Source organism: Piliocolobus tephrosceles, chromosome 6 (genome assembly GCF_002776525.5).
Source record: "Piliocolobus tephrosceles isolate RC106 chromosome 6, ASM277652v3, whole genome shotgun sequence".
NCBI lineage: Eukaryota > Metazoa > Chordata > Mammalia > Primates > Cercopithecidae > Piliocolobus > Piliocolobus tephrosceles.
Genome location: NC_045439.1, coordinates 113,117,522 through 113,134,009, shown reverse-complemented (window position 1 = coordinate 113,134,009; position 16,488 = coordinate 113,117,522). Strand labels below are relative to the sequence as shown.

Here is a 16,488-nt window from a genome sequence, read left to right as displayed (position 1 = left end):
TTATGTCAGAACCAAGGAATAGAAATGAGTGAGAAGAGAGTGCACATTATTATTGGGCATTGCAGGCCTTAGAAGGAAAGAACAACCAATGTGAAGTGAGCTTAGGTTTCCATTTAACATGTCTTATACAGCATTACTATGTGTCAGGCACCATTGTAAAGATCTTATTAAAAAAAGAATCATTTAACTTAATTCTAACAGCAACCTTATAGAGTATTATCCCATTTGACAGATGAGAAAAAGTGAGGCAGTAGAAGTCACCTCAAATGTACATAATTAGTAAATAACAAAACCAGGATTTATACCCAGGCTGGCTAGCTTCACAATCCATTCTCTTATAAGAAGAAATTATAGACATTAGGCTGGGCGTGTTGGCTCACATCTGTAATCCTAGCAATTTGGGAGGCCAAGGTGGGCAGATCACTTGAGGTCAGGAGTTTGAGACCAGCCTGGCCAACATGAAAAATTAGGTGAGCACAGTGGTGCATGCCTGTAGTCCCAGCTACTTGGGAGGCTGAGGCAGGAGAATCACTTGAACCTGGGAGGCGGAGGTTGCAGTGAGCCAAGATTGCACCACTGCACTCCAACCTGCGTGATAGAGTGGGACTCCATCTCAAAAAAAATCCAGAATGATAGACATTAGATTATTAGCCTTTTGAGAATCTGAAAATCATTTACTATTTCTCCTATCTATCTACCTATTTATATGCACACACAATATTGCATATAATATCCACATACACACATACATCTATGTGTGTTTTGAAATTATTGATGTTGTTTTTGTTGGTGGCAATAATGTTTTGTGAGGATAATGTAGTCATCAAAAGGAGATGAAATTTTCATTTGCTGAGGATTCATGAAGAATCTGTTTTCTGCTATTCATAATCTAAGTGCAAGAACATTAGAGCAATGGGAAGTTTGGGCCCAGGGAGTAACTATTTGGCTCTGAAGTTTAATCAGATTTTAGATGGCAGAGATTGGCACTATAACATTTTACTCATGTACAACTAATCTATTCCATCTTTAGTACTCTAGACATAACAACCACAATACTTTTGTTTAGAACAAAAGGTGCACATACAAAGTTTATTTTGGGTTTTAATATAGTTCTTAATCCAGTTTGAGGATTGCTTATAACTAGGCCCTACTTTACAAAAACAAGTGAAAGATTAATGCACAATCTGAGTGTCATTGTCTTAAGGTTTTTGTCTTCATCTGTTACACCAGCATCTCAACAACCTTTATAATCCATTGGCTGTGCTTTATTGCTGTTGCCCACAGAACCAATTACTGCTTATTACAGACACAGTGACATCACCCTGAAAGTCTTCTAAACTATGGTCCCTGCATAATGATGCGATGTGGGAGTCGTGGAAATCCTTTGTTATTAAGATTACTGCCGAGAAGATTACTTTAATAGGGGGACACTGTGTGCATTAGAGTTAAAAAAAAAAAAAAAGAAAGAAAGAAAGAAAAAGACAAGGTGGAGAAGAGAAAACAAGGAGTTAGGATAGGAAGAGATAAAGTAAATTCTGACCAGTGCTGTTTTAGAAAAGTAGTAAAACATCAGAAAACATGTTAGGCAAGGCATCCAAAGTCATTAGTGTCTGCTTACTCCCCTTCCCCGAATGGATAGAGAAAAGCCATCTCCCTAATATATATCCTTTATAGCCTATTGAGTTGATACCTGTGATCTTGGGCTTTGTCTCCCATATGAAGATGAATTTTTTCCTTAGATTATTGATAAGCCTATAAATTAATTTCAATTTCAGAATAATTGCTTAATCCTCTACTTTCCTTCAGTTGAATAAATTCCAGATGTAAATATTATGGTATATTACATAGGTAACAAATAAATACATTTGTGATCATTCTGAGTGACATGAATAAAGGAAAATTACATATAACATCATGTGAAGCTACTTTTGTAATTGTCTATCCAAACTATTACCCAATTGTAAAATTAGTCCCTGATCCATGTTTGACCATGACATGTTTTATTTGGCTTGCATGACTTTTTAAAGCTTTAATTTGTTAAAATACCAAAATTGGGAAATGTCATATACAAGTTCAGATGTTGTCCTCTAGAAGTGGTGACACCAGGCGTGGCTTTCCCCAAAGCGGCATCGGCTCAAACTGTGCTACCCCTTGGCCAGAGTTGTCCTTCAGTTCCTCCCAGTCCCCACCAGTCCTCTTCACTCGCTGGCATTCCCTGCCTGAACCCTGAAAGCCCTTGAGTTCGTAACCCCTGCTCTAGAGCCCCATCATAGTCACTTACTGAACCAAAAAAAAAGTTGTAAGTTTAGCCCACCTTCTGGAGTAGTATTTAATTGCAAGAACACAAAAAGAATAAAGCATTGAACTTGAACCACTGCTCCTTCCCCTATGTACAAGTGTTAGGGAAAATATGTCCAGAGACATAGTTTCTTTTGGCATAGCTGACTTAAATGTTGATAGATAAATTACTTTTATTCTGTAAAGGGAGGAATGTGAACTATTCTTGTATCCTAAGGTGTTAACCTGGATCCTAGTTGTGCTTACACTTCGTCAGATTCTAAGACATCTCTCACTTATGTAGCTTTCAACCAGCTAAAATTGAGCACTTGTAGAATTGAATGGAGGTTGGCCCAGTTATTGGGAAATAAGTGATAAAACATGTCTTTTCCTTGTAAATTAGTAATGTTTCTGCCTGACTTTATCGCTTGAGATGTATCAAGGGACACAGATTTTGTCACCTGAGACTGCTGCTACTCTGAAGATGATAACATTAACTTGTCTAATTCTGCAAAAGACATTTGTTAAGTAATGTAGACTATTTTATTAATAGAGCAAACATAAAACTGGTTGGGTATTAGCCTAGCAAGTATCTGACCAGAGCATTATGGCATTACTTAGATTACATAGATATTCAGTAAGGTATTTCAGGTGTGATTTCTGCAGTAAAATACAGTGTTTCCACCAGGAAACAATGTCAGGAATCCTATTATGTAATAGGGAATATTATTCTCCATAGTATATTAAAAGAGAATGGAGCCTCACTGCTGAGTCAATTTTGATCTCTTCCTATGGTCTTCCTTCCTTGCTTGTTTCTCTGTTTCTTATTATTTCATAATGGAAAAAAAAGAATGCTAGACTCAAATATTTACATTGCTTTCAGAATTCAATCAAATGCATACATAAAAATGATTTTAATGGTACCTTGATACTGAAAATATTATCTAGCTACTTATCATTGGGGTCTGATTTTTTAATGTATTTCTCATCAGACACAAAGCAGAGCAATTCAGAGCAGGTGGAATTCTCCTGTCAGATGCTCACACACAACTTCAGTTGTGCCAGATTCTGCCCTCAGCAATGTGAGCAAACTTCAAACAGAAATGCACATGAATAGTTGAAGGAAAATGCTGGATCCCACCTGTTGCCTCTTCTGGGAAGTAATATGTCTATAATGTTTATGAATTTTAATAACCCATACAGAGCTTTATCTTTCAACATTAAATTTATATTATCCTAAAGTTTGACTTCTTTGGGCAATATATTTTATTCTCTAGTATCTTAGAAAATCTATCTACTAATGTATGTCCATTAATAAAGAAGTATTCTCTTATCCAGCAGTTATCAGCACATTTATGAAATTACATTGAAATCTTCATTTTAAATATGATGTTTTCTTCATCTAACTGAATGTGCTGTGATCTTTATTGAGGGCTGGAAGCATATTGGTTGATTCTGACAAGGTGAATTGTATTTGTGTTTATCTTCTGCTCCCCAAGATTATAATTGAAACAAATTTTCCAAAATAGTTCCTTTTGATTAAGATCCCATACTGATGAAAGTTAAGTGAACAAAAGTATTAGTTTGAAATAGATGCATGAATGTAAGCCCAATTTATAAATTGCTTATAGTTGATAATATCAAGCCACACCTGTAAACCTTCTGTTAGGTCTTAGGAACAATAAATACATCTCAATGCATGGACAATTGGAGGAAAAAAACCTTAACAGGTAAAACACAATTTTTACTCATTGGCCTTGAGTTTGCAAAATGTAAGGCCAGAGTTAGAGTTTATGGCTTTCGCGGACATTTTCTGGAACTCATTTTACTGTCACTCTCTAATTTTGAAATAGTTTTTGGTAGAATTTTGGTGGGAAAAAAGGAAATACAAAGAAGGCAGTATTTGAGTGATGACAAAGTCACATATTCTAAACCACACTTTCTCACTCCTTTGATTTCAGTTTACAAGCATTGAGAAAGGAGAAATCCCGAGATGCTGCTCGCTCCCGCCGGGGAAAAGAAAACTTTGAGTTCTATGAATTGGCCAAGTTGTTGCCTCTTCCTGCAGCCATTACCAGCCAGCTTGACAAGGCATCCATCATTCGACTTACAATTAGCTATCTGAAAATGAGGGACTTTGCTAACCAGGGGGACCCTCCGTGGAACTTGCGAATGGAAGGCCCTCCACCTAACACATCAGTAAAAGGTAAGTTTTAGGCCACTGTTCAGTCTGAATATGATGGTCTGTAGGGGTCTGTAAGATGAAATGTTTACCATCATCCTTTCTTCTTTTCCTGCATATCAAATCCTTTAAAGGGATACAAATGTGGAAATCTGAACTCTGCATGAGAAAGACACCATGTGAAGGTGAAATAAACCTCTTATTTTTCTATTTTATTTTCAAAAGTCTATCAGCCTAAAATTCTATCACTTTATATAAGATTTCAGAGAAATGAAAATGAAATGACACATTAAAATGCTTCTTGGGTTTAATTTATGTTTTACAATTACATACAAATTCTTCATGAGTGGAGTATGGACATATTTGTTAAAGCACAGAGCTGACATTTTCTGCCTTAAGTAATGAAAGAAAGGCAGGGAGCAGAGCTCTTCCATCTTTAGCAGGCATTTTAGGTTAAAGATTTTATTGACCAACAAAAATCAATCTATGTATTAGTGTTTCAAGTTTCCCTATATACATATTACCTAAAAGTTATAAACATATTTTTTATTCTAATCCTTGAGGTAGTTACTCTTACAACTTAGTATCTTTAAATGTTAGGTGATTTTCACTCTGATGCCTAAGACAGTATTTTCTTGTGTGTTCCTGAAATTCCTAATAATTTATGACATTTAAATACACATGCATATATTTATTGATGTATATGTGGTGTTGGCCGTTGGTTTTCTATCTTTAAGGGTGTTCTATTCAAGGTGTATGGCCTAAAGAATCTGCCAGATTCTCATGTTCGCATTCTATATCTAGACACTTGATAGAATTAAATAAAACTGGGCATTTGGAGGAGTTGCAGGCAACTTTCTCTGGGGAAGAATTAGCTTCTTTTGTTACATCTTGCCAACTACCTTTGGAAAAGTCCCTGTACTCTTGGCTATAACAGGAAAGGGTACTAGTGGGGAGCTGTAATCTTTTGTAGGATTCAGATTGAAATGAAGGGTCAAAAGCAGTTGTTTACAATTTTGTGGTAAGAGCTGTGATCATATATGTGTCCGTGAGAGTGTAAATTTGTTACTTGGGGATTGTGTTATGCATATTAGAGGTAGAAAATGATAATTTTAATTGTAACAGGTTATTTTTTTCTAGAGCAACAGTTGGCAAACATTTTCTGTAAGGGCCATGTAGTAAATATTTTAGGCTTAACGGGCTACTCAATTCTGCTGTTGTAGCACAAAATTAGCCATAGACACTATGTAAACAAAACAATGTGACTGTGTTAAAACTATATTTACAAAATAGGCAGCAGCCACAAAATTAGTTCCATAGGCTATATATAGTTTGCAGACCACTTTCTAGAGTGTAAGAATGACACTTAAAGATTGAGGAGAACACACAACAGAGGTACCTCTCAAGGAGAGGATGTCAGTCAAAGGTAGCCCAGGACAAATAAAGCAAGGCACATTCGATCTGTCCTTTTACATCCCTTCTGCCCTTGAGCTTTTAGATACCAATTCAGTAACACACTAATTCATGTTCTAGATTGTATTAGTCTGTTTTCACATTGCTATAAAAAGCTGCCCGAGACTGGATAATATATAAACAAAAAGGTACAATTGACTCACAGTTCCACATAGCTGGGGAGGCCTCAGGAAACTTACAATTATGGCGGAAGGCGAGGGGGAAGCAAGGAACCATAGCAGCAGGTGAGAGAGAGAAAGAGACAGCAAAGGGGGAAGTGCCACTTTTAAACCATCAGATCTCGTGAGAACTCACTATCACGAGACAGCATAGGGAAATGACCCCTATGATCCAATCACCTCCCAGAAGGTCCCTCTCCTGACACGTGGGATTATTAATGCAATTAGAGACAAGATTTGGGTGGGGACTTAGAGCCAAACCATATTATAGATACTAGTACCAAATTTTTCCAAGCTAAATATATAAATATAATTTTAGTAAATATACATTAGACACATTTTTTTCACTCTAGTTTGAGGCACAGGCTATCTTTATTCCAAATCATACAAGATGAAAGGATGAGGGTAACAGGTTAGGAACCATACCATGTGAAAAATATGTAATAATTATTCAATTATATAAGTTCAAAAATATATTATTCAAATGAAATAATGGAATGGACCTGTATTTATTTAACATAACTCAGCAAATTTTTATTTGTTTATTTTCATTGTTAAAGGTGTTTGTAGTCAATAGGCTTTCTTGGCAGTAATGGCTACCAAAGTAGAAAAATGTGATGCTTCTGTTGTTTGTCCATTTGTCTATGATGTAATAGTCTAGCTTACTTCCAGAATCATGGCCTTTTAGGCATGCAAATGTATACATCACATGTAATTATTCCCTCCTTTTATGAGGGATAGTTAGATGAAGCAAGTGTAAAGTGGAAACGACTTTGCAATTCAGTGTTAGCATATCTAAGGCAAGAATCCACTTTTCTTGCCTTTCTGTCTGGTATTCTATCACTTCTTGTCATCCCTACAGATAATACTTGTTTTATATCACCATCATCAAACATTTTAGGTGAGAATTTTCTCAGCTTCAGACTGTTACAATACTTCATTTTTATTTTGTGGCCTTCGATTCAACTCTTTAACTTATTATTATGATTAAGATGTATAAAAAGAAGATAAAACGTGGTTGTTGTCCCCACGTTGTTGCAGTTTCTGGAATGGCATGGTAGTGTCACTGAGAGAAAACAGGGTAGTGGAAATGTGTGGTTAGAAACCTGGAAGGAGATAACGGATTTTATTATATTTAAAATTCCATCCAGATGATGGCAGAGCATCTAAGTTGGTACATGTACACTTTCACTATTAGTAAACTGGTGATAGGTTAGAAATGAAGATGTAAACATAGTGACTCCCAACTGTCTACCCTGGCTCTCAAAAGTAGCTAGAAATATAAGGAGCACTTTCTATAAACTGGTTCTACTATAAAATATATGTACATTTTATTGCTTTACTCTAATTCTTTAATGCAAAACTGCTATTCATTCTGATCAAACATTCATGAAACAATAACATCAAAAGAAATTCATTTTAATTTATTAAGGTCTTCTATGTTGTGCCCTTGAAGACATTCATATGGATAAACAAGCTTATATAAATAGCCTGCAGCATCATGTGAAGTGCAGTTCATAATCCAACAATAAAACGATAGACATTATACTTCATGCTTCTCCAAGCAGTCTCTTGAATAAACCTAAAGGCATTTGGAAATTTGTATGAAAAGTACTTACATTATGGTGGCAGCATTTTTTTAATGTGATGAGTTGATCATGTTAATAATTAAATTTCAAAGCTTAAATTTAAATTTGTCCCACACAACTGTATAGAAATTTAATCACTTTAATTTATGGCTTCAGAAAGGTCCTTTACTGTGCCCTGTGCAGTATTCATCACATCTGTTCTTAACAGTCTATAAAGGTTGATGAGTTTGTTTTGTGATTCCCATTGTATACAGATTATTACAAGTTATGCTTGCAGAAAGAACACTCAGGTGACAGTATGTAATATGTCCCAAGTCAATTACTTCATGGAAATGATATGTTAAGCAATTGGAAGGTAACTGATAGTATTTTCCATTATTTTAGAAATATCTGTATTGTTATAATACAGATCAAATCTACAATGAACATTATGCATTATTCAAGAAATGACCAGGCATTCTCAGCAGTGTTTCAGCTAAATAACTGATGATTGTAACCTTTAAAGAAATCTCATTGTGGTGACTGTTGGTAAATCACTTCTCCATTCATAGTAATCTCTATTTAGAGGCTATCTAGAAACCATTATATCTTTTATTAATCTTTAAAGCAATAGCCACTGATTTGACATTTGCTAAAACTAGATAAATTTTCTGTCTTTCTAATATCACAGACTTCAGTCAATTTTAAGAGTCTGTCGTCTGCCGCAACTCTATTAATCTAGGAATATTTACCATTGCAATCATAAGTTTTATTTCAATTTAAATGTGGCAGCTTTTAAACAACAATTTGCCTATGTGTGTGACAGGCAACAATGCTAAAATATGTAAAGTATAAGAAATTCTTAGTCTTTGGAAAGGAACAGTTGAAAAATATGCAAGATAACTGGTGATTAAAATTGACTGAACACATTAGGGAAGAACTTCACTGTTTTCATAGAAGTTCCATTCACTATTTTGGGCATCTATTGTGAATTAAGTAGATGTTTCTGAGAGGAGAGACTTGCAGGCCTGTATTTAAGCAGCATATTAGCTTTCCCTAGACAAAGACTAGACTCTTACTAAAGCAATGATGTTAAATGGATTTATTTTAAATCATAGTGTAGTGTAACTGAGTATAGGTCATACTCACAGTGACACTAAACTACTGCTATAATGTTGTCCCCCAAAATTAGATAGCATTTTATAAAATGGATTCTGTTTCAATAGAAAGGTAGAGATTCCAAGACTGAGTGATAGGTCATCTTGGTCTAAGCAGTTCAGGGGTTTTCCTGTTCCTGTTCTGGCATTTTCCTGTGTACTGACATACATTTACTTCTACCAAGTGACATTCATGCTTTGGGGCAAGGGTCATATTCCTCATTACTAAAAAACCATGTGAGATGAAAGTTCATAGAATCAGTACGTGGCCATGTACACCCGACCTATGACATTCTTTTGTCTTTTTACATGGGTAAGAGGAAGAACCCAGACTGTGCACCTTAGCTTCTAGCAGGAGCCTCCCATAGGGCTAGATGAGTAGGGCAAAGATGGTAACTCAGTTCTTGCTTGAATCCTCTTCCTACCTCCATCATCCTCAGCAGACTGAGGAACAGACTCCCTGCTCTGATCTCTACTTACGTTTGTCCCAATCCATAGTAGATGGTGGTACCCAATGGAAACAGAACCATTCAGAAGCTGAGCTGCCACTGTTCATTGTTGTTTATTTTGGGAGTGAGTGCCAGGTTTTACTAGGACGTGGACGTGTGATGTAGTTGCCTTTACTTAGGTATGCTTCCAGGAAGTCTTTTAAATTATATGCTGTTATACTTTTGTATCTTTCTAATGAAGTTATGACTTCTGAAAGGAGCTCATGTAAGAAATAACCTGTTACGTTATTTTATTTTACATCATGATAAGACAAGCAATGTTTATATCACCACATTTCCCCAGGACTATTATCTTTGACACTGGGCAGGAAGGGCTTTCTGACAATTGCAGGCTAAATGATAAGAGAGTATGTCTCTGAGACTCTAATTCTTTGGAGTTTTACACTTTTTCATGAAAAGCTTTGATGACTACAAAGGTGAACCCTTTATCATTGAATTATTATCTAACTCAGCATGAAAAATACTATATATAACATTGCTGGTATCTTGCTGCATGCCACTGTTCAAGAGTTGGGCTTGTCACTATTGTTTTTCAGAGCATCTGCTACAATGGAGCATTCAGCATTACCCTCAGCTCCAGACAGTGACTTGAAGAAAGCATATTTTTGAGAGTGATGCCTGAGAATATGTGAATATTCAGGTGTCCTACTCAGCTATTGCCAGAGAACAAGCACTCACAACATCTAAGTGGCACACAACAACAAGCTTTTACTCATGGAGCTGTGGTTAGGCTGGGAGTTGGCAAGTCTAGACTGGGCTCAGTGGGTGCCTCTGCTTTGGGCCACAGCTCTGGCTGGGCTTGGCTCCTTGCTGGGGGTTCAGCCTAGCTCTGTCCCATGTTAGAAGGCACCAGCTATTTGGAAGTAGCTCTTTCGTGGTGATGGAGGCAAAGCTGTAAGAAGGGTGAACATAAAACATGCAACGTCTCTAAATTGTGTGACTCAAAACTGTCATGGGGTCATTTCTGTTCAGTCGTTGGGTCAGAGCAGATTGCATGGCACAGACCAAGGTCAAGGGGCAGGGAAGCACATTGCACCTCTATTAGATACTGCAAAGAAACGTGGCCAATTTCACAGATACAAGATGAAAAACATGAATCTGTAACTTAATTTACCTTATCCAGAGTAGTACTTGCGTATTGTTTTAATCTGTAGTTTTTGTTTGCCCAAAATGAGAAGTGGGCTAGGCATGGTGGCTCATGCCTATAATCCCAGCACTTTGGGAAGCTGAGGTGAGAGGACTCCTCCAGCCCAGGAGTTTGAGGTTACAGTGAGCTATGATTGCACCCCTGCCCAGAGGGAGAGCTTGTCTCTAAAGAATTTTTAAAAGGAGAAGTAGAGGCCAGGTGTGATGGCTCACACCTGTAATCCCAGCACTTTGGGAGGCCGAGGTAGGCGGATCACAAGGTCAGGAGATTGAGACCATCCTGGCTAACACGGTGAAACCCTGTCTCTACTAAACAAACAAACAAACAAACAAACAAAACAAGAATACAAAAAATTAGCCAGGCGTGGTGGTGGGTGCCTGTAATCCCAGCTACTCGGTATGCTGAGGCAGGAGAAGGGCATGAACCCAGAGGCGGAGCTTGCAGTGAGCTGAGATTGTGCCACTGCACTCCAGCCTGGGCAACAGAGCGAGACTCCATCTCAAAAAATAAAAAAATAAATAAATAAATAAAATTTAAAAAAGTTTTTAAAAATGAGAAGTAGAAATGAGGAATTTTTTGTGGAGACTTTGGAAATGTGGGCAAAAGAGTGCAAATGTGCTCTTTTTGCGTTCTACATCAAGATTAATCAATGTCTATCGCCACTATTATCTCATTTTTCTCTAGCAGCACTGAGTGGTAAAACCCCTCAATTTGTGCCTTTGAGTATGTCATCATCTGACTGAATTGCTCTTTTCCTTTGTAGGGGCAAAAGCATAATAACTTTTCCTCACCCATCACAAGGGTTATGGCTGAAACTTCCATAACAAAAGACAGGTTATCAAGAAAAAATTTATTTAATCAAAATTTTACATGATGTGGGAGCTTTCAGAAATGAAGACCCAGAGACCCAGGGAGAAGTACATATTCTTATGCTTAGGTTCGATGAAGAATGGACAGCTGTATAGAAATATGACTGGACAAAAAAGGCATGACCTAAAGATAATAACTTGAGGGGAATTCCAACAGGTCCTGTTTGTTCAGATTTTTCTTGGCCTCTCTGTGTAGCATTCCTTCCTCTGGATACAGAGCCCGACACCTGTCATGTAAGGGTCTTCGGGGGGAGAGGAGAGGGTCAGATAGTCTTCCTAGATTTTATGGCTTGCTTTAGGGGGAGAGAAGTTCTATTGTGCATCATGCACCTTGGGGAAGAAATAGGGGAAGGAGAAAGGAGGGAAAAAGAAGGTCAGAGAGAATATCTTTTTATACCCTTCCAGTCTCCTTCAGTTCGAAGTATTCAGCTTGTCAAAGTGCCGTACTTCGCAGTATCACATTCTGAGACCCAACACCTTCTGTTGGGTTTTCTTGAACTCCTATTCAGCTTTCACATGCCAGCTGAGATGTCACTCTCTTGTGCAAATCTCTGCTTCCCCAGAGCATTAGTAATTTCTTTCTTTGGGGTATTGTTATATTTTTCTGTTGGTTTGTTATCAACTTACATTGTAATTTGTTTCTTTACATGCTTGTCTCTGTATTGAGACTATGAGCTTATTGAGGGAATAGCCTGGGTCATCTTATTCCTTTTTATATCTCCAGAACCTCGTACAATACCTGTGAAAATAAGTATTTAACCATGTTTTAAGTCAAATTGTGTAGAATAGAATTATATCTTGGGATTACTATTAGCAGAGTTATATAGTACTGATAAGAACTATGGGTGAGTTTAAATCATAAACTAGGAAGATGCAAAAGAAAAGTAAAAAGGAAGAGCAGAAGAAAAATGGAGGGAGAATGATGGGAATAATGTGAAAACAAAGGGAAATTATGCAGGACATGGAGTAGGCGCTAGAAGCAGGTGTGGCCCCCGGGATGAGCTGCTAGTCCCTGCCCTGTGGTTGGCTTCTGCCGTCAACATAGTTCTCCATATGGATGTACATGCAGAGGAGGTGCAGGTTAAACTGTAGTCTCAGTTCCAGCACTTTGGGAGGCTGAAGCAGGTGGATCACCTGAGATCAGGAGTTCGAGACCAGCCTGGCCAACATGGTGAAACCCCATCTCTACTAAAAAATACAAAAATTAGGCAGGCGTGGTGGCAGGCGCCTGTAATCCCAGCTACTCCAGAAGCTGAGGCAGGAGAAATCGCTTGAACGTGGGAGGCAGGGGTTGCAGTGAGCCGAGATTGCACCTCTTCATTCCAGCCTGGACAACAAGAGTGAGACTCCATGTCAAAGACAAAACAAAACTGTAGTCTCAAGAAAACCATGAGTATTCTGGGTGTGCGAACTCAAGTCCCTTCAACAAATATCTGAGTATCTTCTCTTAGTAAGTCAGTCCTCTAAATTGTTTGCCTTGGAGATATTTGCAATTCATAGAGAAACGAATGTGCAATAAATAACGGTAGGGCAGCTTTCAAGAAAATTAAATATACCCTGTGATTGGTGTCATAAAGCCCTGTCTAGACCTCAGTTTTCTTTTTGTCAGTGATTCTGGTCTGGATGATTACTTACTGTCTAATCCAAAGTCCCAATTCCTCAGAAAGGATTTAGTGATTATTGTCTTAAATATTTGAGACTAATAGTCTTCCTTGGACTATCACGTTTCTTGAAGCTGTTTATTAATAATTTCAAAAGCCACATACCCTAGCTCTTCATATTTTGCTGATATTTCTATTTTCCTCTTCTTTTACTTAATTCCCCTGTATGTGGAGGCACCATATCTCCCTTCTATGTATTCAAAAATATATGGCATTGTTTCTTATCTTAAAAATTTTTGTTTTTATTATCAATCTTTGAGCTTGTGTAATCATTATAAATAAGACAGGAGAATAAGATAGCACATAATGAAGTTTTAAAGAAGTTAAATGCAAAATATATGATAAAGATAAAATAAGAACCTAGCGCTTCATGTACTTTTTCTTTGCATTTACTCTCTTGAGAAAACTTTAGGGAACACACTTAGTATTCGATATCACATCCAACTTATTTTAAAAAGTCTACCAGTTCTTGATAATGTAATATTTTAGTTCCGACATCTTGTGGTTTTGCATTATACTGCACTGTACTCACTTATTTAGGACTTTCAACTTTACGTGCTCTGTTCTTCAGGACTGGCATTCCTCAACGTGTTTTTGTTAGCCCTATCACCTCTTGCAAAGCACTATATATAGTTTCAGTGCTCTGCAGATGATAATATTTCATAAGTATAGCAAAGAAGGAGTCACCTCTGACTGCTTTATATGATTGAAATTGTACTGTGGCTTTAATTTTCAGAAACAGCTTTCTAGATACTGTGCATAAGTCTTAGCTCTGCCTTAGTAAACATGTGGTGACCTCTACCTGTGAAAACTAATGTGTCTTTGAATATTGATTGACTGCAGCTTTTCACTTTCTTTCTGGGTCCATAGTGTCTTAGTAAACGTCAGAACCTCAGCATTCTAAAGGAAGGCCAATAGAATTTTTTTTTTTTTTTTTGTTAAAAGACCACCTGGTCTGTTAACAAAGTCAGTTACAGAGTTGGAACTAGAATTTGGGTCTCTGTAATCCTAGTTTAGAACATATTCTTCCATAATAAAGAGACTTTTCTCTCTATGTTCAGCCACTTATGATTGGAATCCCTTTTCCCCATTTACATTATATGTGAACATTTATCCACAAATCGAGCTCATGTTAGACACTGACCCATTTTAGAGCAAATGATAACATTTGCTCTAATGCCCAACTTCAGAAAACATAAGCCATTGAAAAGCATGGGAGTTATGATTCTATGAAAAGAATAATTTTAAGAAGGCATTAGGAAACTGGCTGAAACGTAGATGGTACCTTTCTGTAGTGTCTTTGCATCACTACAGGAAATTCTCTATAAATCTAAAAGTGTTTCAAAATACAAGTTTTATTTTAAAAAAAATCACTATAATTCACTCTGATGATAGAAACATTAGAAAAACAAGCCTCTGTCCAAATGGAAACTTGTTCTTTCCTACTTTCCTACCTTTCTAACTGGTCAATATTGAGTCCCCAAATGCTCAACATTCTAAAGTGCTTCATGGCTGATCGTATTAGGAAATGTGATTAACTGACAGTTACAATATCAGTCAATGGAAATGGAAGGGAGGAAGTTGGTTAGTCTGTTTACATAGTTTGCTTAAAACTTTATAACTGAACTATTGCCCTAGAGAGTCATACATAAGTTTTCTTTAAAGTTTATAAATTATTTCCATTTAAGAGTCATACATGAGCACAGATGCCTGCTCTGGTTAATCTCCTTCTTTTTCTTGCCAAGGTTATGACTAGTATTACATTTTCTATTCTTCCAATCTTGGTCAAAGAGTGCCTAAAGAGGAAGGTTAGAAAGCCAAGGTAAAAAACTAGTTACAGAGTTCTATGACAGGAGTCAGCCAATGTTTTCTGTAAAGGATCAGACAGTAAATAATTTAGCTGTTGTGGGCCATAAGGTCTCTGCTGCAACTGCTCAGCCCTACTTTTATAGTGCAAAAGTAGCTATATAGACAAGTTGTAACAGAATGCATTTGGCTGTTTTAATAAAACTTTATTTGTGGACATTAAAATCAAATTATGACATGTCATGAAATATTATTCTTACGAGTTTTTTTCAACTATTTAAAAAATTAAAATAACAAGGATAATACATTCTTAGCTTGTGGATGGTACAGAAACGGGTGGCAGGCTAGATTAGACCCGCATGCATTCCATAGGTGACCAACTCCTGTCGAGACCATTAGAACTGGAGGTGGACTTAGGTATCTATTTTAGAACCCATTATGGTAGAAAGCGTACTTTGAGTTATAAAAGGTTGATTCTTGTATTTGTTTAAAACATCGCAATAACAATGAATGGCTGGTAATATGTTTTTTAACAAAATCATCTTCAGTGCTAATGTATGTACATAAGTCTATTTGTTATGATGGCTGTCATGACTAAATTATGTACCAGCCAGGAATGTGATGTTGGCATGTTTCAATAGCTAACCGTAGATGTATATGCATTGCGTATATCACTGAAAAAATTAAGTGAAAAGTCATATTAAATCAGTAGTATCATTTGGCTTATTACTTTTGGCAACTTTCTCACTTTAATATAGCAAATGATCCAAACTAAGGCTCTTCACATAGTCTTTTTAAATGCATGATCTTAATGAAGAGAAACATGATGAAAACATTGTCTACACAGGACTATTGTTTGGTTATTTTGACCTAGCTAATCAAACAACTGATCAGTTAGGCTAATTAATAGTTTTGATTTATTTTTCCACATAATTTATTAGTTGTCTTTTTGATTCAATTGATGGTTTAAAGTATGTTGTGACTCTAACCATCATTAAAAATCATTAGAAATAAGATGTTTGAGATTTGTATATCTATTGGCATTATCAGCAATACAATGAATAAAATTGGTAAATCTAACCTAGTCTTTTGTGGGTAAAATTTAACATACCTCCAAAACCAATGTCTATATAAAATGAATAAATATGACCAAATTATATAGCATAATATAATTTTCACAACTTATACTCAAGAAACCAAATACAGTCACTAGGAAATAGCTCCTGTGGTCTTCTGCTGTTGCCCGTTGGGAGCAGTCAGTCACCAGCTATTGGCTGAGTGCTCCAAGGTTGAAGGCTACTGTGATAAGTGCTTGGAAGATACTACAATTCAGTGAATTCATAGTAATAACTTCCTAAAGCACTACAGATACTTAAATTTCAGTAATGTTTTGTAATTAAAGCATATTACTTACGTATAATTTTACAGTTTGGGAAATAAGACTGTGTTGAGTATCAGCACTGATGATGAAAACAGACTGTGTACACAGTTTGGGTTTTATATAAATACTTTAAAATATTGGCTTTCTTCTATAAAAATAGATGAATACTATCCAGGTTTTTACAAGAATTTTAGCATAAAAGCAAAATTGCTATTATTTTTCATTTTGAAAAGATGCATGAAGATAGCATTTAAAAATATGTAAAATTCAGTATGTCCTAGAGACATACGAAAGGAAGCA

General features: G+C 36.5%; 1 protein-coding gene across 5 annotated transcripts in view; it reads left to right on the top strand.

The window, feature by feature from the left end:
- Positions 1–16,488, top strand: part of NPAS3 (neuronal PAS domain protein 3) — an 865,020-nt gene that overhangs the window by 263,029 nt on the left and 585,503 nt on the right. For 4 of the 5 annotated variants that reach the window (XM_023227274.3, XM_023227273.3, XM_023227270.3 and 1 more), the window contains one exon: positions 4,239–4,483. In XM_023227274.3, coding sequence (XP_023083042.1) covers positions 4,239–4,483 — 245 coding nt within the window. Of the gene's footprint in view, positions 1–4,238; positions 4,484–4,593; positions 4,645–16,488 lie in introns of all 5 variants that reach the window. The other variant, XM_023227272.3, reaches the window with a different exon arrangement.